The sequence below is a fragment of the Pteropus vampyrus genome, unplaced genomic scaffold, assembly GCF_000151845.1.
Source record: "Pteropus vampyrus isolate Shadow unplaced genomic scaffold, Pvam_2.0 Scaffold326, whole genome shotgun sequence".
Classification (NCBI taxonomy): Eukaryota; Metazoa; Chordata; class Mammalia; order Chiroptera; family Pteropodidae; genus Pteropus; species Pteropus vampyrus.
Genome location: NW_011889107.1, coordinates 1,511,167 through 1,535,817, shown reverse-complemented (window position 1 = coordinate 1,535,817; position 24,651 = coordinate 1,511,167). Strand labels below are relative to the sequence as shown.

Sequence of the window (24,651 nt, the reverse complement as noted above, 5' to 3'; positions counted from 1 at the left end):
TTACTCAGGTGCCTCTACCTCATCTGGAACTTGAAAAGCTAGGAAAAAAAAAAAAATTCTCTCAGCTCCGGGAACCCTTATAATAGCTAATATGTATTGAATGCTTACAATGTATTAAATATTTTATATGTAATTTCTTACTGTTTATTTGAAATAATACTGTGAGGTATGCACTGTTGTTATCCTTAGTTTGCAGATGATGAAACAGAAACTCAAGACAAGTAGCTTGTCCAAGGTAGTAAGTGGTGGAGACAAATTCTAATATATGATGGTCTCACCCCAGACCTCATGGTTCTGAACTATTGTTTTAGTACCTCCTAGCAAGCTTCTTCAAAAGTAGAAGGGCAAAAAAGAAATGTTACCAACCCAAAGAATTACTGAGGTACCTTATTTCCTGTACCCCGAGGTGACGTGGGGACCCCCTACCACTCCAAATTCGAATGTTTTCATAATCTGTCTTGGGTAGGAGGTCACGGATAGATTTTTAACATTGAAAGGGATCTCAGAGGCCATACAATATGAAGGTTTTATCTTGTAGATGACAAAACTGAAGTCCAGAGAGGCTAGGAAACTTGTTCATGGTCATGTAAGTTGTTCCTGCAGTCAGGCTGGAGCCTCAGGACTTTTCATCTGGTTCTGTGCTGCCTCCCAAAGAAAACACCGATTACGCATACATTATGTGCCAGGCTCCACGTGCTAAGCACTTCAAGTGGGTTATCTCATTTAACCACTAAGACAACTCTGTGAATTAGGAGAAAAGTAGCACTGGCTCTGGAGCAAGGCTGCCTTGATTCAAATCCAGCAGACACTTACTTGGTGTGTAACTTTTGGAAAATTATGAATTTTCCCTCTGGCTTTAATTTCCTTAATGATAAAGTGGGATAAGAATACTTATTACCTCAATGGGTTGTTCTAAGGATTAAAATAGGTTAATACATGCAAAGGACTTAAAACATTGCCTGGTATCTAATAATTGTCAGATAAATACTGGCTAGTGTTATTATTATTATAGACGAAAAGACTGAGAGTAATTAAATAAAATATCCAAGGTTACTAAATTAGTAAATAGCAGAGGTAGGATTTAAACCCGACTCCTCTGTCTCCAGAGCCTTCACCACATTAATATCTTCAAATATTTCATCACTCAACCCTTCCACACTCTCTTGGTAAAAAAAAAAAAAAATAAAAGTTGGAGTCATAAATTTGTGAAAGCAGGAAGGGAAGAATAAAAACAATAATTTGAGGGTCTCCTCAAAGTAAACAAGGGCCTGGGTGCTTACAAGGAAAAAGACAGGTCATTTCTTGGTTTCTACTCTCTTTGTGTCATATAATAACTGCCAATTAATATCTCCAGCCCAAACCTCTGCTCTGAGTTTCATGCTCATATTTCCAATTGCCTTATCCTATAACTCTACGTGGAGACGAAGAGATCTCCAAATGAGTAAGTCTAAAACAGAATTCTTGATTTCGCTATCTCCTCCAAACTTGTTATTTCCTCCAGTCATCTCATCTCAATTAATGGCACCACTTATTAAACCCAGGTGCTCATACCAAAAAGCCTAGACTAAGTCACCTGATTCCTCCCTTCCTATTACTCCTCAAATACAATTAATTGGCAAGTCTTGATGGCTCTTTCATCTTATATCCTAAACCAAACCAGTTCTAATCATTCTATAGTTCTCATCCACTACTAACCACCCTAATCTAAGCCATAGTAAGACTTTGCCTAGACTATTGTAACAGACTTCTAACCAGACTGTTTCTACTTTTGCCTCTTACTGTCTGCTCTCCACATAGCAGCCAGAATGTTCATTTAAAAAATATATATATCAGATCACATCACTCTTATGCTCATATCTCACAGCACAAAAGAAATCTAAATTCTTTTATGCATGTTAACAAAACTTACATGATCTGGAAGGTGCTTACTTCTCCTAACTCATCTATCACTATTCATTGATTTTTCTGTTCCTCAAACACACCAAGCTGTGTCTCTTTGCTTTAAACACCCTTCCTTTTCCTCAAATCTTTAACAGTTCTTTGCTGAAATCTCAGCTCCTCAGAGAGGCATTCTTAGACTATTTACCTAGAATAGCCTCTTAATCCTGCTCCCTTCTTATTTATCCTTAGCTCTTAACACTGCTTGAATTTCCTTTCTTTTTTTCCTTGTAATGTGTATGTATTTTCCAACTATAAGCTCTATAAGAGTTTTATTGAACAAAGAAAAAATATCTCCATTTATTAAATGGGTGCCAGGAATTGATGTATGTTTTATCATGTTATTACATTTAATCCTCACAAAAACCATATGTGGCAGTTTATTAATGATCTGGCAGGTGACGTAGTTGAAATTCAAGGTTAAAAGTCAAAGCAAAGCAACTTACTGCACAACTAAACTAGTAAGTGGCTAATGTTACAAAGTCAGGTCTCTTTAATTCTAAACGTAGGCATGCTGCAAGTGTTCTGCTTACCTTAAAAATACTGATATGGAATAAGTTATAAAGAGCTTCCAGGTGCTCCCAAGATGATGGAACTACTGAATAAATTAGGGTGCAGCTGTTTAAACAATGACCTGATGAAGCTCTGGATTTAAATGCAGATCATAAGGTCTAGAATCTAATCATAGTTCATGCCCTCTGGTGGCAGTTAACAGAACAGCATCCACACCAGGAACCAGGGCCCTACTCTCCACCTTGCCATTGTCCTACATAATAATTACAAGCTTTGTGAAGTTATTAGACTCTATGGTGGTCAAGATGATTCCATGACAGTCCCAACGTATTCTTTCCTCCTAGAAGAGCTTTGTATATGTGTGTATATACAAACACATGTACTGAAATATGCTGCTCTCTGTACAGTCTTAGACAACTTGCTTTCCTCTTCCTGTTTCTGTATTTGTCAGATAAGAACACTGAATTAAAGCAGTGCTTTCAAACCAAGGTTTGGTGGCCTATCTAAATTTTGCCCCAAGAGTGACAGAAATGAGAAGTAGAACTAGAAGACAGGTAGGTGCTGAACAAACTGTCTTCCCTGAGGAAGAAGTGATTGTATTGGGGAAGGACTGTTAGGATTCCTTTTAGCTCTGATAGGATTCTATCACCACTTCTCAGCTATACCCCCATATACACACTGAAACACAAATTAATTCAGATTAACTTAATTGGGGGTGGTAGTTGTGACTAATCTTGAGCTAGGCATAGCTATAGATGGTTTTGGAATTCCCCATATTTAAAAAAATTAACTTTATAAACATTTAAGCCACCATGGTTAAAGTCAGTTCTTTCTAAAATTTTGTTTTTGTTTTTTTTCCCCCCACAAATTTCTATAAACAGAGTTCAAATTTCTGTGACCAGAAAATGAAATATGCATCTTTTTAAATCCCCCTTTTTATTGACGGGTCCAGGAGGTGACTTAGTAAATGAAAAGGCTGATCAGTGACAGAAACATACAAAAGGTTCCTTTCAAGTCAATGTACCATATATACACCGGAGTACATGACCAAGTTTGCTAAGCAGGCAGTTTGTACTGGGATCCTAATACACTTGGTTAGGGGCCACCAGAGGCCGGCTTCTGCTCTAGACCAGTGACTCTCAAACTTAGACACTGGAATCTCCTAGGGAGCATTAAACGGTACATCCAATTAAATAAAATATCCAAGGTTACTAAATTAGTAAATAGCAGAGGTAGGATTTAAACCCAACTCCTCTGTCTCCAGAGCCTTCACCACATTAATACCTTCAAATATTTCATCACTCAACCCTTCCACACTCTCTTGGTAAAAAAAAAAAATAAAAGTTGGAGTCATAAATTTGTGAAAGCAGAAAGGGAAGAATAAAAACAATAATTTGAGGGTCTCCTCAAAGTAAACAAGGGCCTGGGTGCTTACAAGGAAAAAGACAGGTCATTTCTTGGTTTCTACTCTCTTTGTGTCATATAATAACTGCCAATTAATATCTCCAGCCCAAACCTCTGCTCTGAGTTTCATGCTCATATTTCCAATTGCCTTATCCTATAACTCTACGTGGAGACGAAGAGATCTCCAAATGAGTAAGTCTAAAACAGAATTCTTGATTTCGCTATCTCCTCCAAACTTGTTATTTCCTCCAGTCATCTCATCTCAATTAATGGCACCACTTATTAAACCCAGGTGCTCATACCAAAAAGCCTAGACTAAGTCACCTGATTCCTCCCTTCCTATTACTCCTCAAATACAATTAATTGGCAAGTCTTGATGGCTCTTTCATCTTATATCCTAAACCAAACCAGTTCTAATCATTCTATAGTTCTCATCCACTACTAACCACCCTAATCTAAGCCATAGTAAGACTTTGCCTAGACTATTGTAACAGACTTCTAACCAGACTGTTTCTACTTTTGCCTCTTACTGTCTGCTCTCCACATAGCAGCCAGAATGTTCATTTAAAAAATATATATATCAGATCACATCACTCTTATGCTCATATCTCACAGCACAAAAGAAATCTAAATTCTTTTATGCATGTTAACAAAACTTACATGATCTGGAAGGTGCTTACTTCTCCTAACTCATCTATCACTATTCATTGATTTTTCTGTTCCTCAAACACACCAAGCTGTGTCTCTTTGCTTTAAACACCCTTCCTTTTCCTCAAATCTTTAACAGTTCTTTGCTGAAATCTCAGCTCCTCAGAGAGGCATTCTTAGACTATTTACCTAGAATAGCCTCTTAATCCTGCTCCCTTCTTATTTATCCTTAGCTCTTAACACTGCTTGAATTTCCTTTCTTTTTTTCCTTGTAATGTGTATGTATTTTCCAACTATAAGCTCTATAAGAGTTTTATTGAACAAAGAAAAAATATCTCCATTTATTAAATGGGTGCCAGGAATTGATGTATGTTTTATCATGTTATTACATTTAATCCTCACAAAAACCATATGTGGCAGTTTATTAATGATCTGGCAGGTGACGTAGTTGAAATTCAAGGTTAAAAGTCAAAGCAAAGCAACTTACTGCACAACTAAACTAGTAAGTGGCTAATGTTACAAAGTCAGGTCTCTTTAATTCTAAACGTAGGCATGCTGCAAGTGTTCTGCTTACCTTAAAAATACTGATATGGAATAAGTTATAAAGAGCTTCCAGGTGCTCCCAAGATGATGGAACTACTGAATAAATTAGGGTGCAGCTGTTTAAACAATGACCTGATGAAGCTCTGGATTTAAATGCAGATCATAAGGTCTAGAATCTAATCATAGTTCATGCCCTCTGGTGGCAGTTAACAGAACAGCATCCACACCAGGAACCAGGGCCCTACTCTCCACCTTGCCATTGTCCTACATAATAATTACAAGCTTTGTGAAGTTATTAGACTCTATGGTGGTCAAGATGATTCCATGACAGTCCCAACGTATTCTTTCCTCCTAGAAGAGCTTTGTATATGTGTGTATATACAAACACATGTACTGAAATATGCTGCTCTCTGTACAGTCTTAGACAACTTGCTTTCCTCTTCCTGTTTCTGTATTTGTCAGATAAGAACACTGAATTAAAGCAGTGCTTTCAAACCAAGGTTTGGTGGCCTATCTAAATTTTGCCCCAAGAGTGACAGAAATGAGAAGTAGAACTAGAAGACAGGTAGGTGCTGAACAAACTGTCTTCCCTGAGGAAGAAGTGATTGTATTGGGGAAGGACTGTTAGGATTCCTTTTAGCTCTGATAGGATTCTATTACCACTTCTCAGCTATACCCCCATATACACACTGAAACACAAATTAATTCAGATTAACTTAATTGGGGGTGGTAGTTGTGACTAATCTTGAGCTAGGCATAGCTATAGATGGTTTTGGAATTCCCCATATTTTAAAAAATTAACTTTATAAACATTTAAGCCACCATGGTTAAAGTCAGTTCTTTCTAAAATTTTGTTTTTGTTTTTTTTCCCCCCACAAATTTCTATAAACAGAGTTCAAATTTCTGTGACCAGAAAATGAAATATGCATCTTTTTAAATACCCCTTTTTATTGACGGGTCCAGGAGGTGACTTAGTAAATGAAAAGGCTGATCAGTGACAGAAACATACAAAAGGTTCCTTTCAAGTCAATGTACCATATATACACCGGAGTACATGACCAAGTTTGCTAAGCAGGCAGTTTGTACTGGGATCCTAATACACTTGGTTAGGGGCCACCAGAGGCCGGCTTCTGCTCTAGACCAGTGACTCTCAAACTTAGACACTGGAATCTCCTAGGGAGCATTAAACGGTATATCCGTATCACCCCAGAAATTCTGATTTAACTGATCTAAGGCCTAGGCACTGAAAATTTTAAGAGCTCCCTAAGTGATCCTAACTGGCAGCCAAGTTTGAGAACTAGTGATCCAGACAGCCCTGTTTACAAGAAATAATCAGTCTTGAGTAGTAAAAAAGGTCAGAAGAACAAAGGGACATGAGGAAAAGTTTGGCAGCACCGATAGATAACGTCACCTGTAGATCATCCTACCTTTCTACCTTTTTCCCTGGAGGACTCTTGTGAGGGAGCAATAAATGTTCTTATGAGAACAGAACATGTGCGCGCACACACACACACACACAAATCATACAAAATTTTAATAGAGAAAGAATGCTCTTCTAGAGCAATGCTTCCCAAATATAGACCAATTGCATTAGAGTCTCGGGAGAGCCATTTACCATGCAGAATCCCAAGCCCCATTACCTAGAGATTCTGATTCAGCAACTCTGGGGAGAGGTCCAGAGGAGGCCTGGGGAACATGAACACACACACATATATATGTATAATTATATATATAATTTATTTAAAACTTTATTTTGAAAAATTTTAAACCTAGAGAAAAGTAGTAAAAATAGCATATGAACAACTATGTATCCTTCACTTAGATTCAATAATTACTAACATTTTACCACATTTTCCCATATATCTACATACGCTTTTTCTTCTGAACTATGTGAAATTTAGAGACATCATGATACTTTACCTCTAAATACATCGGTACATTTGTCCTCAGAACAAGGACAGTATCCTTTAATACTGCATTATTATCACACTCAAGAATTTAAAAAATATTCTCAATCACCCCCAAAATGTTCTCTATAATAGCTGTTTAATTTTTTAATACAGGATCCAATCAAGAATCACATATTGCATTTGGTTGTCATGTTTCTTTAGTCTCCTTTAATCTAGAACAGCCCTGTTGTCTTTTGTTTTTTATGAAACTGATATTTTTGAAGAGTTTGGGTTAGCTGTTTTATAGAATGTCCCACAATTTTTATTTTTTCTAATTGCTTCCTTATAATTAATTAGGTTCATGTTAAACAGTTTTGACAAAAATACTATACAAGTAATGCTGACTACTTCTCACTGCATTACTTCAAGAGGCACATGTCAGTTTGTCAAATTATTGATGATACTAAATTTGATCACTTGTTATGGGTGACTGACAGATTTCTTCACTGCAATCCCTTTGTAACAGGTAATCTGTGGGAAGAAACTTGAGACTGAATATTCTATTCTCCAATAAGCTTTTTTACCCTCTGGTTTTAGCATTCATTGATTATCTTTCACTGAATCTATTAAAATGGCAATTTTCTATCATTCCATCTATATTTATTAGCTGGCATTCTGTAAAGACGGTCTTTCCTTGAAACTTGATTTTTTTTCCTTGTATATCACTAGGGAACCATGAATGCTACTACCATTGTTCTTTTATTTTTATTATTCTTTTTAATACTCATATTGTTTCAATTTTGGTTAGTAAGAACCCCTTCGAGCTAGCTCCTGTGTTCTTTTGATATGTCTCCATTATTCTTTGAGACTTCTTTGCCTTCTGGCATAGCAAGATGTTCCAGATTCCCCTTGTATTTTCTCTTCTGCTCAGCCTTTGAATCAGCCATTTCTCCAAGGAGCATAATTCCTTTTAGTGGAAAATGGGATTTGGAAACCAAAATCAAGGTGTGCTCATTGCTTCTGAGGTGTCTCTGAGGTGTCACTGCTTCCAGGCCTTTTCAATGGACAGTGCTTGGAAAATATATACATATGATACAAATATATAAGTTAAAGTTTAGAGTCCATACAGATGCCTCCTATCAAATCCTATACTGCAGCATTCTTCTTCATCTTCTCCCACTCCACATTTGTATGTTATTTACTCATTTGCTCTATTTTCAATACATGTAAAATAGTTTCAGATTATGGCAAAACCATTAATATTAAGAAAAAGTCAGAATTTCTTTGCAGTTTCATTTTTTCTTTAAAATATGCTCCATTAAGGGTATACAGTGAAGGTTCAGTGTTCAGGTTATTTGAATTCTTTTTTCACTATGGTTATGATATGCCTTTAATACACGATTCGGTTTGTTTCTGCTTTGTTCATCTTTTTTGGTTTAATTTTATTTATTAAGTAAAACATTTATATAATACAAAGTCAAAAGATTATAAAATGGTATTCTCAGAGAATACCATTCTCTCTCTCGTTATCATAATTTCCACCGTATTCCCAGACACTCCCAACAGGTGACCTTTCCATTATGTTCTGGTTTCATATTACTGTGTTTCTCTCCATAAAACTAAGTATATAAAATAATTTCATATATATTATATATGTGTATGTGTGTATAAACACACGTTTCCTCTTTCTCAAAAGGGGCATTAAGTACATTTACATTGTTGTGCAACTATCACCGCCACTCACTTCCAGAACTTTTTCATCTTTCCCAACTGAAACTCTGTACCCATTAAACAGTAACTCCCTATCCCCTTCTTTCTCCCCAGCTCCTGGCAACCACCATTCTATTTTCAGTCTCTGTGAATTTCTCTATATTAAGCTCCCTCAGATAGATAAGTGCAATTATATAGTATTTGTCCTTTGTACCTGGCTTATTTCAGTTAGCAGGATGTCTTAAGTTTCATCCACACTGTAGTATGTGGCAGAATTTCCTTTAGTTTAAAGGCTGAATAACATTCCATTGTATATACATGTATACACCGTATTTGTTTACCTGTTATTCTGTTGATTGACAATTGGATTGCTTCAACCTTTTGGTCATTGTGAATAATGCTGCTAAACATAGGTATACAAATATCTGCTTGAGCCCCTGGCTTTCATTCTTTTGCCTATATACCCAGAAGTGTAATTTCTGAATCATATAGTAATTCTATTTTTAATTTTTTGAGAAACCACCATATTGTTTTTCCATAGTGGCTGCACCATTTTACATTCCCACTAGTAATACACAAGAGTTCCAGTTTCTTCACATCCTCACCAACACTTGCTATTTTCTATTTATTTGATAATAGCCATCCATCCTAATGGGTGTGGAGTGCTTATCTCTCTGTGGTTTTGATTTGCATTTCCCTAATGATTAGTGATGTTGAGCATCTTTTCATGTGCTTAGTGGCCATTTGCCTATCTTCTTTAGAGTAATGTCTTTTCAAGTCTTTTGTCCATTTTTAGATTTTTTTTTTTTTTGGTTTTGTTTAGTATTTTGTGTTGAAGGAGTTTCTTTAAAAAAAATTATATATATATATATTCTGGTTACTAACTCCTTACCAGATATATAATTTGCAAATATTTTCTCCCATTGAGTGAGTTCCCTTTTCACTCTGTTGATAGTGTCCTTTGATGAACAAAATTTTGATGCAATCAAATTTTTTTCTTTTGTTGCCTGTGCTTTTGGTATCATATCCAAGAAATCATTGCCAAATCCAGTGTCGTGAAGCTTTTCCTCTATGTTTTTCTTCTAAGAGTTGATCCGTTTTGAGTTAATTATTGTATTTAGTGTATGGTAAAGGTCCAATTTCATTCTTTTGCATGGAGATATACAGTTTCCTCAACACTATATGTTGAATCAGATATGTGATTTAAAAAAAAAGCTTTATTGAGATATAACTCACACCCAATAAGTATATGATTCAGTGATTTTTAAGTGCAAGATCATTGTGCCTAATTTTAGAATATTTTCATCACTCTTCCAAAAAGAAACCTCATATCTATTAGCAGCCACTCTCATTTCTCCCTATATCCCAGTCCCTGGAAAATACTAATCTACTTTCTGTCTTTAATGACTTACCTATTTTCTCCCATTGTGCGGTTGTCTTTTACTTTCTTGTGTCCATAAAAGCACAAAGCTTTTAATTTTGATGAGGTCCAATCTATCTAGTTTTTCTTTAGTTGTTTGTGCTTTTGGTGCCATATCTAAGAAATTATTGCCTAATCCGAGGTTTACTCCTATGTTTTTTTCTAAGAGTTTTATAGTTTTAGCTCTTACATTAAGGTCTATCATCCACTTGAAGTTAATTTTTGTATATAGTGTGAAGGCAGGGTCCAACTTCATTCTTTTGCATGTGGATAGCCAGTTGTCCCTGCATCAGTTGTTGACAAACCCCACTGAACTGACTTAACACTCTTGTTAAAAATCGACTGAACATAAATGTATGGCTTTATTTTTGGATTCTTAAATCTAAGAATTTCTATGTCTGATTTCTATGTCTACCTTTATGTCAGTACCACAATATCCTAAGTACTGTAGTTTTGCAGTAACAGTTTTGAAATTGGGGAGCATGGCATAGGGAAGGCAGTTAGCATTAATGTAATGGCTAGGTATAGAACCAGAGGAGAAAAAGAGCAATCAGAGGGATCATTTTATAAACTATATAAACGTCTAACCATTGTATTGTATACCTGAAATCAATAATGACATTAAATAAAAAATAAATTGGGAAATATGAGTTCCCAGTAGTGTGCTGAATTTTGTCGAAGTTCATGACTTTCTTCCTTATTCATTAATGTCTTCAGTACTTTTGTTTTTTGTCCTCTTAGCCTGTCTTACCTTAAGAGAGCTATGTTAAATGTTAAATCTCCTATTAGAGTGTTTGTCTATATCTCTTTGCATCTATCATAATTTCTATTTTGGTACTGAAATATTTGGTACTGAAATATTTATAACCATTACACTTTCATTGGGATTTGTGACACCTTTAAGCATTATAAAGTGGCTTCCTTGTCTTGTTTAATGCATCTTGATCTGAATTCTACCTTCTCTAATACCAAAATTGTAACTTCTGCTATTATATCACTTGAATATCCATGGTGTATCCTTGATCATCATTTTATTTTTAGCTTTTCTGATTCACTTTACATATATGTCCACTGTACACAGTATAAAGCTGGGTTTAACTTTGAGTACCAATCTGAAAATTATTTCCTTTTAATAGTTGAGTTAAAATCACTTACATTTATTATTATGCATCTGGTTTCAACTCTGTTTTATTTCCTGTGTTTTCCATATTAGTTTATCTCTTTCTCTGTGTGGTCTATTTCTTGATCTTGTTGTTCCTTTGGTATTTGGACAGTTTTGGAATTTTGTTTTAACTTTCTCATTTACACTTCTACTATTTGGTTTATTAGTTTTAAGTGATATCCTTTGATCCTATCTAAGGATATTACAGTAGGAAAGTGGCTTGCTTTCTGGTTCCAGTGTTTTGCTCGGCAGGCTCCTGCAGCACTCCAATCTTCTCTGTTGCTCATTTCCTGCAGTTCATGGAAGTAACTAGTAATCAGTGGCCACCAGCAGCAGCAGCAGCATCAGCCTTCCTCACCTTAAGTGGTTTTGCAGCAGTTTCTCCAAAAAGACACCTTTCCCTGAATAACTTTCCTAGAGCCCTAAAGGGTAAATTTCTAACAAGTTCTACAGCTGTGGCACCATAGTGACTTCTCTTGTCCAGTGAGCCATAGCTGTGCCCTCTCCAACAAGTTCTACATCTCAGCTCTGAGAATGGGGGAGGGTACACTCTTCTTTGGGCCCTCTATCTTGGCCCCAGTGTAATGGCTTCTCCTGTGTCTGCTATTCTTCTATCCTTTAGAGTTCTCTTTTCTTTCGAGTAGCCTATCCCTCATTCCTCTAATCCTCTGTTACAGTCAACTATTAAACTTTCTACGTTCAAATTACTGTGTGGGTTCTCTCTCTTCATGAGACCTAGACTGATACATATACTATTTTCTTGTTCCTACTTCTGTTTTTGCCTTAGATTGACAATCTTTTTTTGGCTGAAGCTCTTTCTCTAATTCCTCCGAAAGGGCTTGGGGTTATAGGGTTTCCTAAGTTCTTGCATGCTGAAAACGGTTTCAGTAATAATCTCATTACTTGAAACAGCTTGTCTTGATATAAAATTCTTGTTCTCACTTTTTTCTCTTGAATTTCTTGAAAACATTGTTTCACTTCTTTTCACTTTGTACTCTGCTGTTGAGAAGTATGATGCAAACCTGACTTTTTTACCCCTGTAAATAATTTGGCCTTTTTGCTGGAGGCTTAAGAGGAATTTTTCTTTATTCTTAAAGTGTAATTGTTTTATGAGAATATGTCTTAGAGTTGACCAATCTGAATCAATTTTCTTAGGAATGAGGTAGGTTCTTTCAATATGTAGATTCAAGTCTTTAATGTTTGGAAAATTTTCTTGTATTATAATTTTAAGTATTAATTTTATTCCATTGTTTAGTTTATTTTCTTCAGGAGCTCCAATTATACATACATACAAACATATATAGATACACACTGGATCTTTGTTGAGTAGGTTCTATATCTATTAGTTCCTTTCTGATACTTTTTGACCTTTTCTAATATTTATTTTTATTTTCTTGGCAATTTTTATTTCTCTTCTCAATGTCCGTTATTATATTTTAGTTGAACCTAATGTCCCATTGGGCACCTGGAATTGAGTCTTCAATTGAAATAATTTTGTCTTTCTTCATTGTTTTTTCTTAAGTTTGGATAATTCTATTTTTTATATCTTCTTGTCTATTGTGCATTTCTAGTTTGGCTTTTAAAATCTATGATTCAAGGTTATTTTTTCATGTCTGTCAATACTTGTTTAATTCAAGTTGGGTTGTCATACAATAGTGTTCCTCTGGTTAGTCATTTATTTTCAGTAGTTAAAATGGTCTTATCCACATCTGTTTTCTGTCATATAGAAACATTTTATGAATGTTGACTGCTGTTTCCTAATCAATTGAAATGTACTGTCTTTTCCTGGACCAGCAAAAACAGGAAGTTCTATTTGGCCGGGGATCTGGAGTCATGAGTATTTCTATTGGCCTAGTGAAAAGCAGTTTCTTTAGTAGATGGGATGGATGGAAAGATCAATATGTCTTTTGATTTTATGATTCTCTTTTGTTCCTATATAAATTACCATCCCTTGATTCCTTCTTTTCCTTTAGGATTAAGTATCCCTTTCCCCCAAAGGTAGTTATCTTCCCAAGACTGCTATCTCCAGTCCCTTACACTTTCAATTCACAATCTTCCTTCTGATTTACCAGAAGCCAATGCTCTGGTCCCATAGGTCTTAGCTCTGTTCTTAGCATTTCCCACTCTGGATGAGACTTTTTCTGGGGATTATGTTAAACCCCTACTGCCCTCTCTCTTTTTTAAGCAGTTCCCACTTACATACAATTCTTCATTCTGGCATCAATCTGGTACTGACTGTACTAGTTTCGGTTCTTTATAACTGAACATATAGACTAACATGTAATTGAAATCTGTGATATTCTTGACTCCTATTTATGTTTAGGCATGAGTTCTGGGTGCATTGATTTGCTTTCCTTTTTGATCTGTACACTTATGGAGAATTTATGGAAAGATTTTGATTTAAGTGGTCACCATTATCCCTGAGACCTTTTATTTTTAATAGCCTCCCAAGATACTTCTAAACAATTATTCCTAAAGTAGGTTGAGAATAATCTGGTACCATATGACTATAAAAAGAATAGAAGAATATCTCTATACTACTAAGAAGTCATTTCAGGACATATTGTTAAATGAAAAAAGCAAGGTCGCGAAAAGTATGTATAGTATGCTGTCATTTATATAAAAAGGTGGAGGATACATATCTATATATGTACACACACCTATACACACATGAATACATTTTTTATATTTAAAAAATTGACTATAAACTATAAAAGAAAGTGGTTACCTATGGCAAAAGAAAGGAATAGAATGAAGAGGATTTCACTGAATATGCTTTGCTGTGTGGCTTTGTCTTTAAGAAAAATGTGTATCGTTTATGTATTTATAAAATAAAATTTAAAAAAGCAATCTCTAAAAATCAAAATTAAAATGAAACAAGTGAGTCTAAGTTTATATCAAGTTGGTAGCACTGCTACCCAGGGAGAAACTAATCCAATTGACTTTATAACACATTACTTGATTGTATTTCCCTTGAATAGAAAAAAAAGAAAGGCAAATAACTCAAATACTGTTAGTACTCATAATGATGGTAGTGTTGGCATTGTTATCCTAAGACTGTTGTATGTGTATTGAGGAAAAAGCAAATGAGTTATTTTGTTAGTGACATAGAGAACTAGAGTTTTGTTGTTGTACAACGGAGACACAGATTTACGAGAGCAAAGATGAAATAAGTATACCACTGTCCTGAATTTTAGTAGTAAGTATCAAAATGAACTAATGATTTTTTTATCTTAATAATAAAAAAAGGATGTTCCTACCACTCTATATCAAAAAGACTTAGAAAAAATGACCAACCCACTAGCTTTGAGCACTCTATTGCTCAGATTATGGTCTCTAAATACCATTTCCCACTAAAAGGAGCTAAGGCGCCTAAAAGAAATAGCTGATTTCATATTTGTGGCAAGAAATGTACAAGACAAACAAGGAACACTTTGAAATTCCAAAAATCCAAGAGAGCTATCAAACAATAAAGAGTGAGGAGACAACTTGATGAGGCTCCTATGAGGCCAAAGGTAGGACAATTCAAGAATCAATAAAAACAATTAGTACAATGAACTAAAACACATTGAATATGTATAAATCCTTGAGTTTATGATACTAAACAACAAGAAAACCCTCCTAAATCTTTTTGAAGGATGTCAGTAAAGCAATTCATAATTTTGAAAACTGGTAAATATAGAAAATAATTGAGCATTTAAACCATCTTTCTTGCACAAATTATGCCTAAGGACAACCAAATAGTTGATGAAAACTTATTTTAATAGGTGTATTCCATTTAAGTTATGTGGACAGAATAATAAGATTTAAATTTCTCATTTTTCAAGTATAATAAATAGATGAATCTAAATCAGAGGTTATCAAACTATAGCCAGCAGGCTGGCCACCCATTTTGCCCATTTGTTTGTGTATTGTCTATGGCTGCTTTCATACTACAAAGACAAAGTTGAGTAGCTGCAATAGAGAATCTATGGCCTGTAAGCCTCAAATATTTACTATCAGACCTGTTAAGGAAATCTGTCAACCCTTGATCTAGACCACAAGCAGTAATGACTGCTACATTATAAAAGAAAGAGATAATCAAACTGTACATGTTTCGTAATAGAAGTAAACACCACCATTTATGAATTATTATGAAAAAAATTGAAACTGAACCTAATCAAGCCTCTAGATCTAGCTACCAATTTCTAGGAAAGAGAGGATAGAGAAACATGTTAAATGATCCCATACATAATCAACAAAATCTAATTGTGGGAAATTTTGAAGACAAATGACTTAGGGTTTTCAATTAATAAACTGCAAAAAAAAAAAAAAAAAATTGAGAAGGAGAACCTAAAGGTTAAAAGAGATTTAAGGGACATATCAACCAATTGCAATATGTGGATCTTATTTGGATCCTGATTCAAAGAAACTGTGAGAGAGAGAGAGAGAGAGAGAGAGAGAGAGAGAGAGAGAGAGAAACAGAGACACAGAGAAACAAAGAGAGACACATAGGGAAAATTTAAACACTGAGTAAATATTTGTTAATATTTGTAAATATTTGTGTGATACTGTTATAATTGTGTTTTAAAATATTATCTATAAGTGATATATACTAAATATTAATGACAAAATGATACTATGTTTGGGCAATTCGGCAGACAGGGGCAGGCTATAAAGGTACAGATAAAACAAGATTGGCTCTGTGTTAATAATTATCAAAGACAAAGGATACATGGACATTCATAGTGCTATCCTTTCTACTTTTGTATATGTTTGAAATTTTACACTAAAAATAATTTGTTAATGGGGGAAAATGCTAAATAACTTTTCAAAGCATTTTCAAACAGTACATGTCCTGTAATGCTCAATTAATCTAGTACAGCCTCCTGATGGGAACATATCCCATAGCCCATAACTCATCTCTCCCTAGCCTCCACTGAGACTCACTGCAATAATGATTCACAGTAACTGAAGAGATTGGCTAAATCTCTCAGGTACACTGAGGCAAAAAAAAAAAAAAGTGAACTTAAGGAGAAAAATCTAGTGGAGTTAGTAGTTAAATAGAATAATGCATTTTATTGGATAATTAATTCAAAGGAAGAAAATTCCCAGGACTAAGTAAGAATTTAGGGTAAAGGAGAAAAGGGACCCTTATAAAGGTCATCCTTTTTACTGGAAAAATTTCCCCTCAGTTCTTGTTATCATTGTAGGATTTGGCAAAAGCTCTATGGCTTTTTGAGGGAGATTAAATGGCAAGACCTCCTTCCAGTCTGTCTCTCAGGGTAAATGGGAACTGACAAAGAAAGATGAAAAGTGTGGTTTTTTTGTTAGAAAAAGGAGAGTCTGAGATGCTTGGCTCTCATAAGTTAATGTAGAGATGAAATTAACCTGATTTTACAGCTCATTTTATTTTGCGTGGGCCTTTTCTTTTGGACCATATGAAAAAGAAGAGACAGGCAGGGGGACTCTAGGTTTTTCCATAATGGGATGGACAACTTTGGGAAGATAACTACTTGACTAAGGAGAGCTTGGGTCTAGTTACTCACCCAGAGGGGGCTGCAGCATACCCCCATTCTTCTCACAGTTCCCAATAGGCTGGATTTCAGCTGAGTCAACCAGCCGCCAGAAGTCATTCTTGTTGTCGCTGCCATCAAGGCGCAGGCGGAGGCGAGCACCTGTCAGTCCAACTACTGTGGCAATACAGGTGGATGTGGTGTTCCTGGGGTCCTGTGCTTCCAATTTCATGCTGATCTTGAACTCGTTGCTTGGAGGTGTGTAGGACTGAGGAGAACAAGCCATGGGGATTAGGCAGACTAAGGTAAATGGCATTTTCAGTAATGGCGTTAAGAGATGGAATCTGAAAATTTATGCTTTAGACTCAAAGTGGTTACAGCTGGGCCAGGGACAACCACCCTGAATTATTCCCTAATACTGAGGAAGGGTTACATGCAAAAGGAACATTGACAGGTAAGATGAAGGGGAAAAAACTACTTTCTACTAAAGCATCAAGTATTGACTCACACAAGTTAGAAAAGGACAAGTGTGCCTCAAATGATCCTAACTTAAATGCTTTCTCATCCTATCTTCCTTCCCTAACTCCCTAATCCTCTAGGTGTTTATAACGTTTTCTTTTCAGAAATCACCTTATTTACCTATCATATCTTTAGTGTCTCTTCATGGAGCATTTCAGTATATTGGTCTGTATATCCACCACACAGACTATTGGGGATTAATTTTTTTCTTATTTTGGCATTATTTTATAAATCAATTCATATTTTTAAAACAATTTTAAGTTATAATTGACATACAATAAACCATACACTTTGGTAAGTCTTGACATATGTATACATCCACGATACCATATACATCACATACACCTTTGAAACCATCACCACAACCAAGATAATGAACATGGACTTGTTTTCTTACGTCCCTTTATAATCCCTCTGTCGGGCCTTCCCAGACTCTTGTCGCTAGGCGGTGATCTACTTTCTCAGCATAACTATCTTGAAAGTCAACCATATTGTTGAATGTATCAATAATTCATTTTTGTTTTTTTTTAAGGACTTTTTAAGAGCAGGTTTACGTTCACAACAAAATTGAGAGGAAGGTACAGAGATTTCCCATATATATCTGCCCCCACATATGTACAGTCTCTTCTATTATCAGCATCCCCCACCACAGTGTTACATTTGTTACAACTGATAAACCTATATTGTACATCATAATCACCTGAAGTCCACAGTTTACATTAGGGTTCTGTTGGTCTTGTACATTCTATGGGTTTGTTCAAATGTATAATGGCACACATCTACCACTATAGTATCATACAAAATAGTTTCACTGCCCTAAAAATCCTCTGTGATCTGCTTATTCATCTGTCCCCCACTCAACCACAGGCAACTCCTAATCTTTTTACTGTCTCCATAATTTTGCCCTTTTAAGAATGTCATATAATTGAAATCATAGAATACGCAGCCTTTTCAAAGTGGCTTCTTTCCCTTAGTAATATGCATTTAAGTTTCCTCCATGTCTTTTCATGACTTGCTAGCTCATTTCTCTTTAGAGCTGAATAATAATCCTCGGTCTGGTTATAACACAAGTTTATTTATCTGTTCACCTACTGAAGGGCATCTTGGTTGCTTCCAAGTTTTGTCAATTACGAATGAAGCTGCAATAAACATCCATGTACAGGTTTTTGTGTGGTCATGAGTTGTCATGTCCTTTGGGTAAACAGCAAGGAATGTGATCGCTCCATCACATGGTATGAGTATATTTAGTTTTGTAAGATCACCAATCTGTCTGACAAGACGGTTGCACCATTTTACATTCCCACGAGCGATGAGTGAGAATTATTGCTGCTCCACATCCTCACTAGCATTTGGTATCAGTGTTCTGGATTTTGACCATTCTAATAGGTGTGCAGTATTTCACTGTTGTTTTAATTTGCTTTTCTGTTATCTGCTATCTTTTTTGGTGAGGTGTCTAAAATGATTGGCACATTTTTAATTAAGTTGTTGGCTTTCTTATTGTTTTTAAGTGTTTGTTGCATATTTTGTATAACACTCTTTTACCAGATGTCTTTTGTACATATTTCCTCCCAGTCCGTGGCTTCTCCTCTTATTCTCTTGACAGTGTCTTTCACAGAAGTTTTTAATTTTAATGATGTCTAGCTTATCAATTTTCTTTCATGGATCATGCCTTTGGTATTGTATCTAAAAACTCATTATCATACCCAAGGTTACCTTGTTTTTCTCTTATCTTCTGGGAGTTTTATAGTTTTAAGTTTTACCTTTAGAGTTGTGGTCTATTTTGAATTAATTTTTGTGAAAGAAGTAAGGTCTGTATCTAGATTTTTTTTTTTTTTGCATGAGGCTGTTCAGTTGTTTCAGCATTATTTGTTGAAAAGACTATCTTTGCTCCACTGTATTGCCTTTGCTCCTTAAAGATCAGTTGACTATATTTATGTAGGACTATTTGGGGGCTCTCTATTCTGTTTCATTGAGCTATCCATCTCTTCTTTTGCCAATATCACACTGTTCTGATTATTGTAGCTTTATAGTAAGTCTTGAATTTGGGTAGTGTCAGTCTTCAAAGTTTGTTCTTCTCCTTCAACATCGTGTTGGCTCTTCTGGGTCTTTTGCTTCTCTATATAAACTTTAGAATCAGTTTTTCAATATCCACAAAATAACTTGCTGGAATGTGTATTAAGCTTGCACTGAATCTATAGATCAAATTGAGAAGAACTGACATTTTGACAATATTGAGTCTTCCTATTCTTGAACATGGATTATCTCTGTGTGTTTAAGTTCTTCTTTGATTTTATTTAGTTTTGTAGTTTTCCTCAGATAAAATTTATACTTATTTTGTTATGTTTATACCTAAGTATTCCATTTTTGGAGGTGCTAATATAAATAGTATTGTTTTTTAAAATTTAAATTCCACTTTTTAATTGCTGGTATACAGAAAAGCGACTGACTTTTGTATATTAACCTCGTGTTTGGCAATCCTGTTATAATTGCTTATTAGTTCCAGGAATTTTGTCAATTCTTTTATATTTTCTACATAGACAATCATGTCATCTGTAAACAAACAGAGTTTTATTCTTTCCTTCCCAATCTGTATATCTTTTATTTCCTTTTCTTATTTTATTGCAATAGCTAGGAGTTCCAGTATGTTGTTGAAAAGAAATAGTGTGAGAGACGTCTTTCCCTTATTCCTGATCTTCGCAGGAAAGCTAGTTTCTCATCATTACATATGATGTTAGCTATAGAGTTTTTAAAAATAGATATTAGTATGATGTTGGCTATAGGTTTTTTACACATATTATTATTCAGCATAACTATTACACTCATCCATATTGTTGAATGTAGCAACAACTCTTTCTTTTTATTGCTGAGTAGTATATCCTAATGATGAACATTTGCTGTTTCCAGTTTTTGACTTCTACAAATAAATCTATGAACATCCATGTATAAATCTTTGTGTGGAAATACAGTTTCTATATTTCAATACATATTTTAGAAATATCTAAAAGTGGAATGGATGGGTTGTATGATAAATATATATTTAACTCACATACAAGAAAATTTACTTTTTTACAGTGTATAATTCAATGATTTTTAAGTATATTCACAGACACAAAAATTATTCCATCTATACTGAGAACATTTGCATCATCCCCCTCCCCCCGAAAAACCCCATACCTATTAGCATTTTCTCCCCATTGTTCCCTTAGCCTAGTCCCTAGAAACCATTAATTTACTTTCTGTTTCTATGGATTTGGAGATTTAATACACAGATATTCTGGAGATTTAATATAAAAGGAATTTTCAATATGTGAGTAGCTCCTTCACTTAGCATAATGTTTAAAAAGTTCATCTACAGTGTATATCAGTACTTAATTTTCATTGCTGAATAATATTCCATTATATGCATATACTACGTTTTGCTTATTCATGCATCAGTTGATGGACATTTGGGTTGTTTTCTCTTTTTGGCTATTAAGTATAATGATACCTTCAACATCTGTATATAATTTTTTGTGTGGTCATATGTTTTCATTTCTTTCTCTTGGTTACATATTTAGGAGTGAAACTGCTGTGTCATGGTAATTCTACATTTAACATTTTGAGTAACTTTCAAACTGTTTTCTAAAGTGGCTATAGCACTTTACAATTTCACCAGCTACACAGAGGGTTCCAATTTCTCTACATCCTCACCAACACTTGTTATTGTCTGCCTTTTTGATTTCAGGTAGATGTGAACTGGTATCTTATTACAGTTTTGATTTGTATTTCCCTAAAGACTAATGATGTTAAGCATCTTTTATGTGCTAGTTGGCCATTTGTGTGTATGTGTGTGTGTGTGTGTGTGTGTGTGTGTGTGTGTGTGTGTGTATTCAAATTCTTTGCCATTTAAAACAGGTTATTTATTTTAACTGTTGAGGTAGTAAAAGTTCTTCATATCTTCTGGATACAAGTTCCTTATCAGATACATAATTTGCAAATATTTTCTCCCATTGTGTGGGTCGTTTCACTTTCTTGATAGTATCTTTGGAAGCACAAAAGATTTTAATTTTGATGAAGTCCAATTTACCTAGTTTTTCTTCTGTTGTTTGTGCTTTTGGTGCCATATTTAAGAAACCACTTCCTGATCCAAGGTCATGAAGATTTACTCCTATATATTTTTTCTAGGAGTTTCACAGTTTTAGCTCTCATACTTAGGTCTGTCATCCACTTAGAGTTAATTTTTGTATATGGTGTGGAAGAGTTTCATTCTTTTGCATGTAGATAGCCAGTTGTTCCTGTATCAGTTGTTGAAAATCCCACTGAATTATCTTGGCATGTCTGTCGAAAATCAACTGAGCATAAATGTATAAGTGTATTTCTGGACTCACAAATCTAATCCACTGATCTACATGTCTATCTTTATATCAGTACCACAATGTCTTGACTACTGTAGCTTTGTAGGAAGTTTTGAAATCAGGAAATGTGATAATTGGGTGTTCTGTTGACTTGAATTCCAAGCTCCAGCTCATTCCTTAGATTTGGGAAATTCTCGTCCACTATTTGTCTGAAAATACTTTCTAGTCACTGCTCCTTTTCCTCGCCTTCAGTAATGCCCATTATTCTTATGTTTCCTCTCCTGATGGTATCAGCTAGTTCTTGTATTTCTCTTTCATTATTTTCTAGTCACTGCTCCTTTTCCTCGCCTTCAGTAATGCCCATTATTCTTATGTTTCCTCTCCTGATGGTATCAGCTAGTTCTTGTATTTCTCTTTCATTATTTTTCATTCTTCAGTTTCTCTCTTCTTCCTTCTGATTTATTTTTAGATTTCTGTCTTCGATATCACTGATCTTTTCCTCCATGGTCGATTCTATTTCCCAAGCTTGCTATTTCATGTAGTGTGTTCTTCATTGAAACCCTTTTGAGGGTTTCAATCTCCTTGCTCTGTTCGTCTAGTTGTTTTTTCAATTCCTGAAATTGTTGACTTGAGTTGTTTTAGATCTCGGTGAATTTTTTCAGAAGTACCATCCTGAATTCTGTCATTTAAGTCGCATATTTCTATGTCTGTAAGCTTATTTTCTGGAGATTTTTCTCTTTCTGAGATGCCCTGTCACCTTGGTTGTTCATGGTGTTTAATGGATTATTTTTTTGCCTGGGTATTAATGGAAGTGCATTCTGTTGTTTTTCCAGAAAGAAGATTTATTACATAAAGGTCTCTCTTTAGTCTGCTGCAAAGAAGGTGCTTTTCTTTTGATTTCCAGTAGATGGTGTCTAAGCCTCTTGGATCCCTGCTTTATACGAAGCCTAAATGTCTTTTTTATTTTCTTGTAGATATTTAAACACACTTGCTACTCTCAGTTTCAGTCCCTGTCAGTGTTAGCAACAGTTTCAGTAGTGTTTGCTCAGATTCCCCTGGGGCTCCGCAGTGATCGGTCTCAGAGGATATGGGGGGATGGGCCCTTTGGGTTGGGGGCTTCAGGCTGCAGTTCAGCCTCGGTTTTGGAACCAGGGCCAGTAAAAATCAACTGTTGCTTCTCTACTGTCCCGTTCCGCTTCTGTGCTTTCTGCCCTGATGACTGGGCCCTGCTGCTGGCTGCTAGACGTTCCGGTACTTCCAGGCAGGTTGATCAGGGAAGCCACTGCACCTTCACCCCTTCCCCTCCTCTTGCAAAGAGCTCCGATGGCTGTGGGAGGCAGCTTCTTTATTTCTCCCAGTCCACTGCCCAGCACCCAGGGTTCTGACCCGTGGTAGCTCTTATGTGCAGATCCCACGCTCAGATGTGCTGGTGTGCAGTATAGGTGTTTTCGTTGAGTTTTAGATGTTCAGCTTATTGTTGTTTCAAGGGGAGAGATCTGAGGATGTCTCTCACTCTGCCATGTTTCCCAGAATCCTCCTGAAATCAGGAAATGTGAATCCTCTATCTTTGCTCTCCTTTTCTAAGATTGTTTTAGTCAAAACAATTCTGGGTCCTTTGTATTTCTATATAAATTTTAGAGCAACTTCTCAATTTCTACAAAATAGGCAGCTAGGATTTTGACAGGAATTACATCAAATCAATACACCACTCTGGAGAATATTGTTGTCAGCTATGTGATTTGCCAATATTTTCTTCATGTCTATGGCTCCACGTCTAAGTCTATGGTCAATGTCTTCTGAAGAGCAGAAGTTCTGAATTCTGACATAACTGACTTTGTGATTTTTTAAAAAATGGATCATGTTTTTGATAAGCTGTTTCTTAAGGTTTTCTTTATATGTTTTGCATATTTATTAGTTCATTCATAAATATTATTATTTTTTGCTGCTATTGTAAATGGGAGGTTCCCTTCCATTATATCTTCTACTGAGTTACTTTTTACCATTGAGTAAATGCCAGCTTTAGTACTGAGGTATTAATTTTTTTTCAAGTTAATGATATATTATTCAATTCCTAGTTTTATTTAGTGATTTTCTTTGCTCAGTGGTATGTTAAAGTTTTTCTGTCGAACTATTTTTCAGAGTAATTGAACAATTTTATATTTTCACCAGTAGTTTATAAAATTCCACTTGCTTTACATCCTTGCTAATATTATGTATGATCAGTCTTTTTTCATCAGACATATTTAAATAAATGTATAGTGATATTTCCTATGCTTTTACTTTCTACTTCCCTAATAAAATGTTGACCATTAATTCATTTGCTTATTTGCCATCCATATATTTTCTTCAGTTTACGTTCTAATCTTTCAACCTGGATTCCTTTTATTTACTTTCTTTTTTCCTTTTTTGGTCTGGTCGCATTGGTAGTACAATGTTGAATAGAAGTGGTAAGAGCAGACATCCTTGTCTTGTTCCTGACCTTAAGAAAAGAGCATTTAGTCTTTTACCATTAAGTATGATGTTACCTGTAGATTTTTCATTGAAGTCTTTAGGGTTTAGAATTTAAAAAATTCCCTTCTATTTTTGTTTGCTGAGAGTTTTTATTAGTAATGGACACTGGATTTTGTCAAATGCTTTTTCTGCATCTATTTAGATGACCATATTTTTTCTTCATTAGTGTGTTCTATGGTGAATTACATTCATTGATTTTTGAATGTTAAAAAATCTCGCTTTCTTGAAATTAAACCCCATTTGACCATGAGTTACTTTTTTATATTGTTGGATTCAATTTCCTAAAATTTTGTTCAAAAATTTTACACGTATTTTCATGTGGGATGTTGCTCTGTAGTTTTCTTTTCCACCAAAGTGTTTGCCTAGTTTTGGTATCAGAAATGCTTGCCTCATAGAATGAGACAGGAGGTATCCCCTTTTCTTAAACTTTCTGGAAAAGTCTGTGTAGAATTTGCATTATTTTTTTCCTTAAATGTTTGGAACAAGTCACCAGTGAAGTCACTGAAGCCTGGAATTTTCTACAAATTAAATTTGTGTAACAGAAATAGTGCTATTCAAATTTTCT

At 35.1% G+C, this 24,651-nt stretch overlaps 1 protein-coding gene across 17 annotated transcripts in view; it reads right to left on the bottom strand.

The window, feature by feature from the left end:
* SCMH1 (Scm polycomb group protein homolog 1) overlaps positions 1 to 24,651 on the bottom strand; it is a 120,855-nt gene that overhangs the window by 73,279 nt on the left and 22,925 nt on the right. For 13 of the 17 annotated variants that reach the window (XR_002776770.1, XR_002776771.1, XM_023521973.1 and 10 more), the window contains one exon: positions 16,756 to 16,990. The exons of 1 other annotated variant lie outside the window; for it this stretch is intronic. Coding sequence is in view for 14 of the 16 variants with exons in the window: in XM_023521973.1 (XP_023377741.1) it covers positions 16,756 to 16,990 (235 nt within the window). In the remaining 2 variants the exon portion in view is untranslated. Of the gene's footprint in view, positions 1 to 6,686; positions 6,733 to 16,755; positions 16,991 to 24,651 lie in introns of all 17 variants that reach the window. 3 more of the 17 variants (XM_023521980.1, XM_023521979.1, XM_023521981.1) reach the window with 1 other exon arrangement.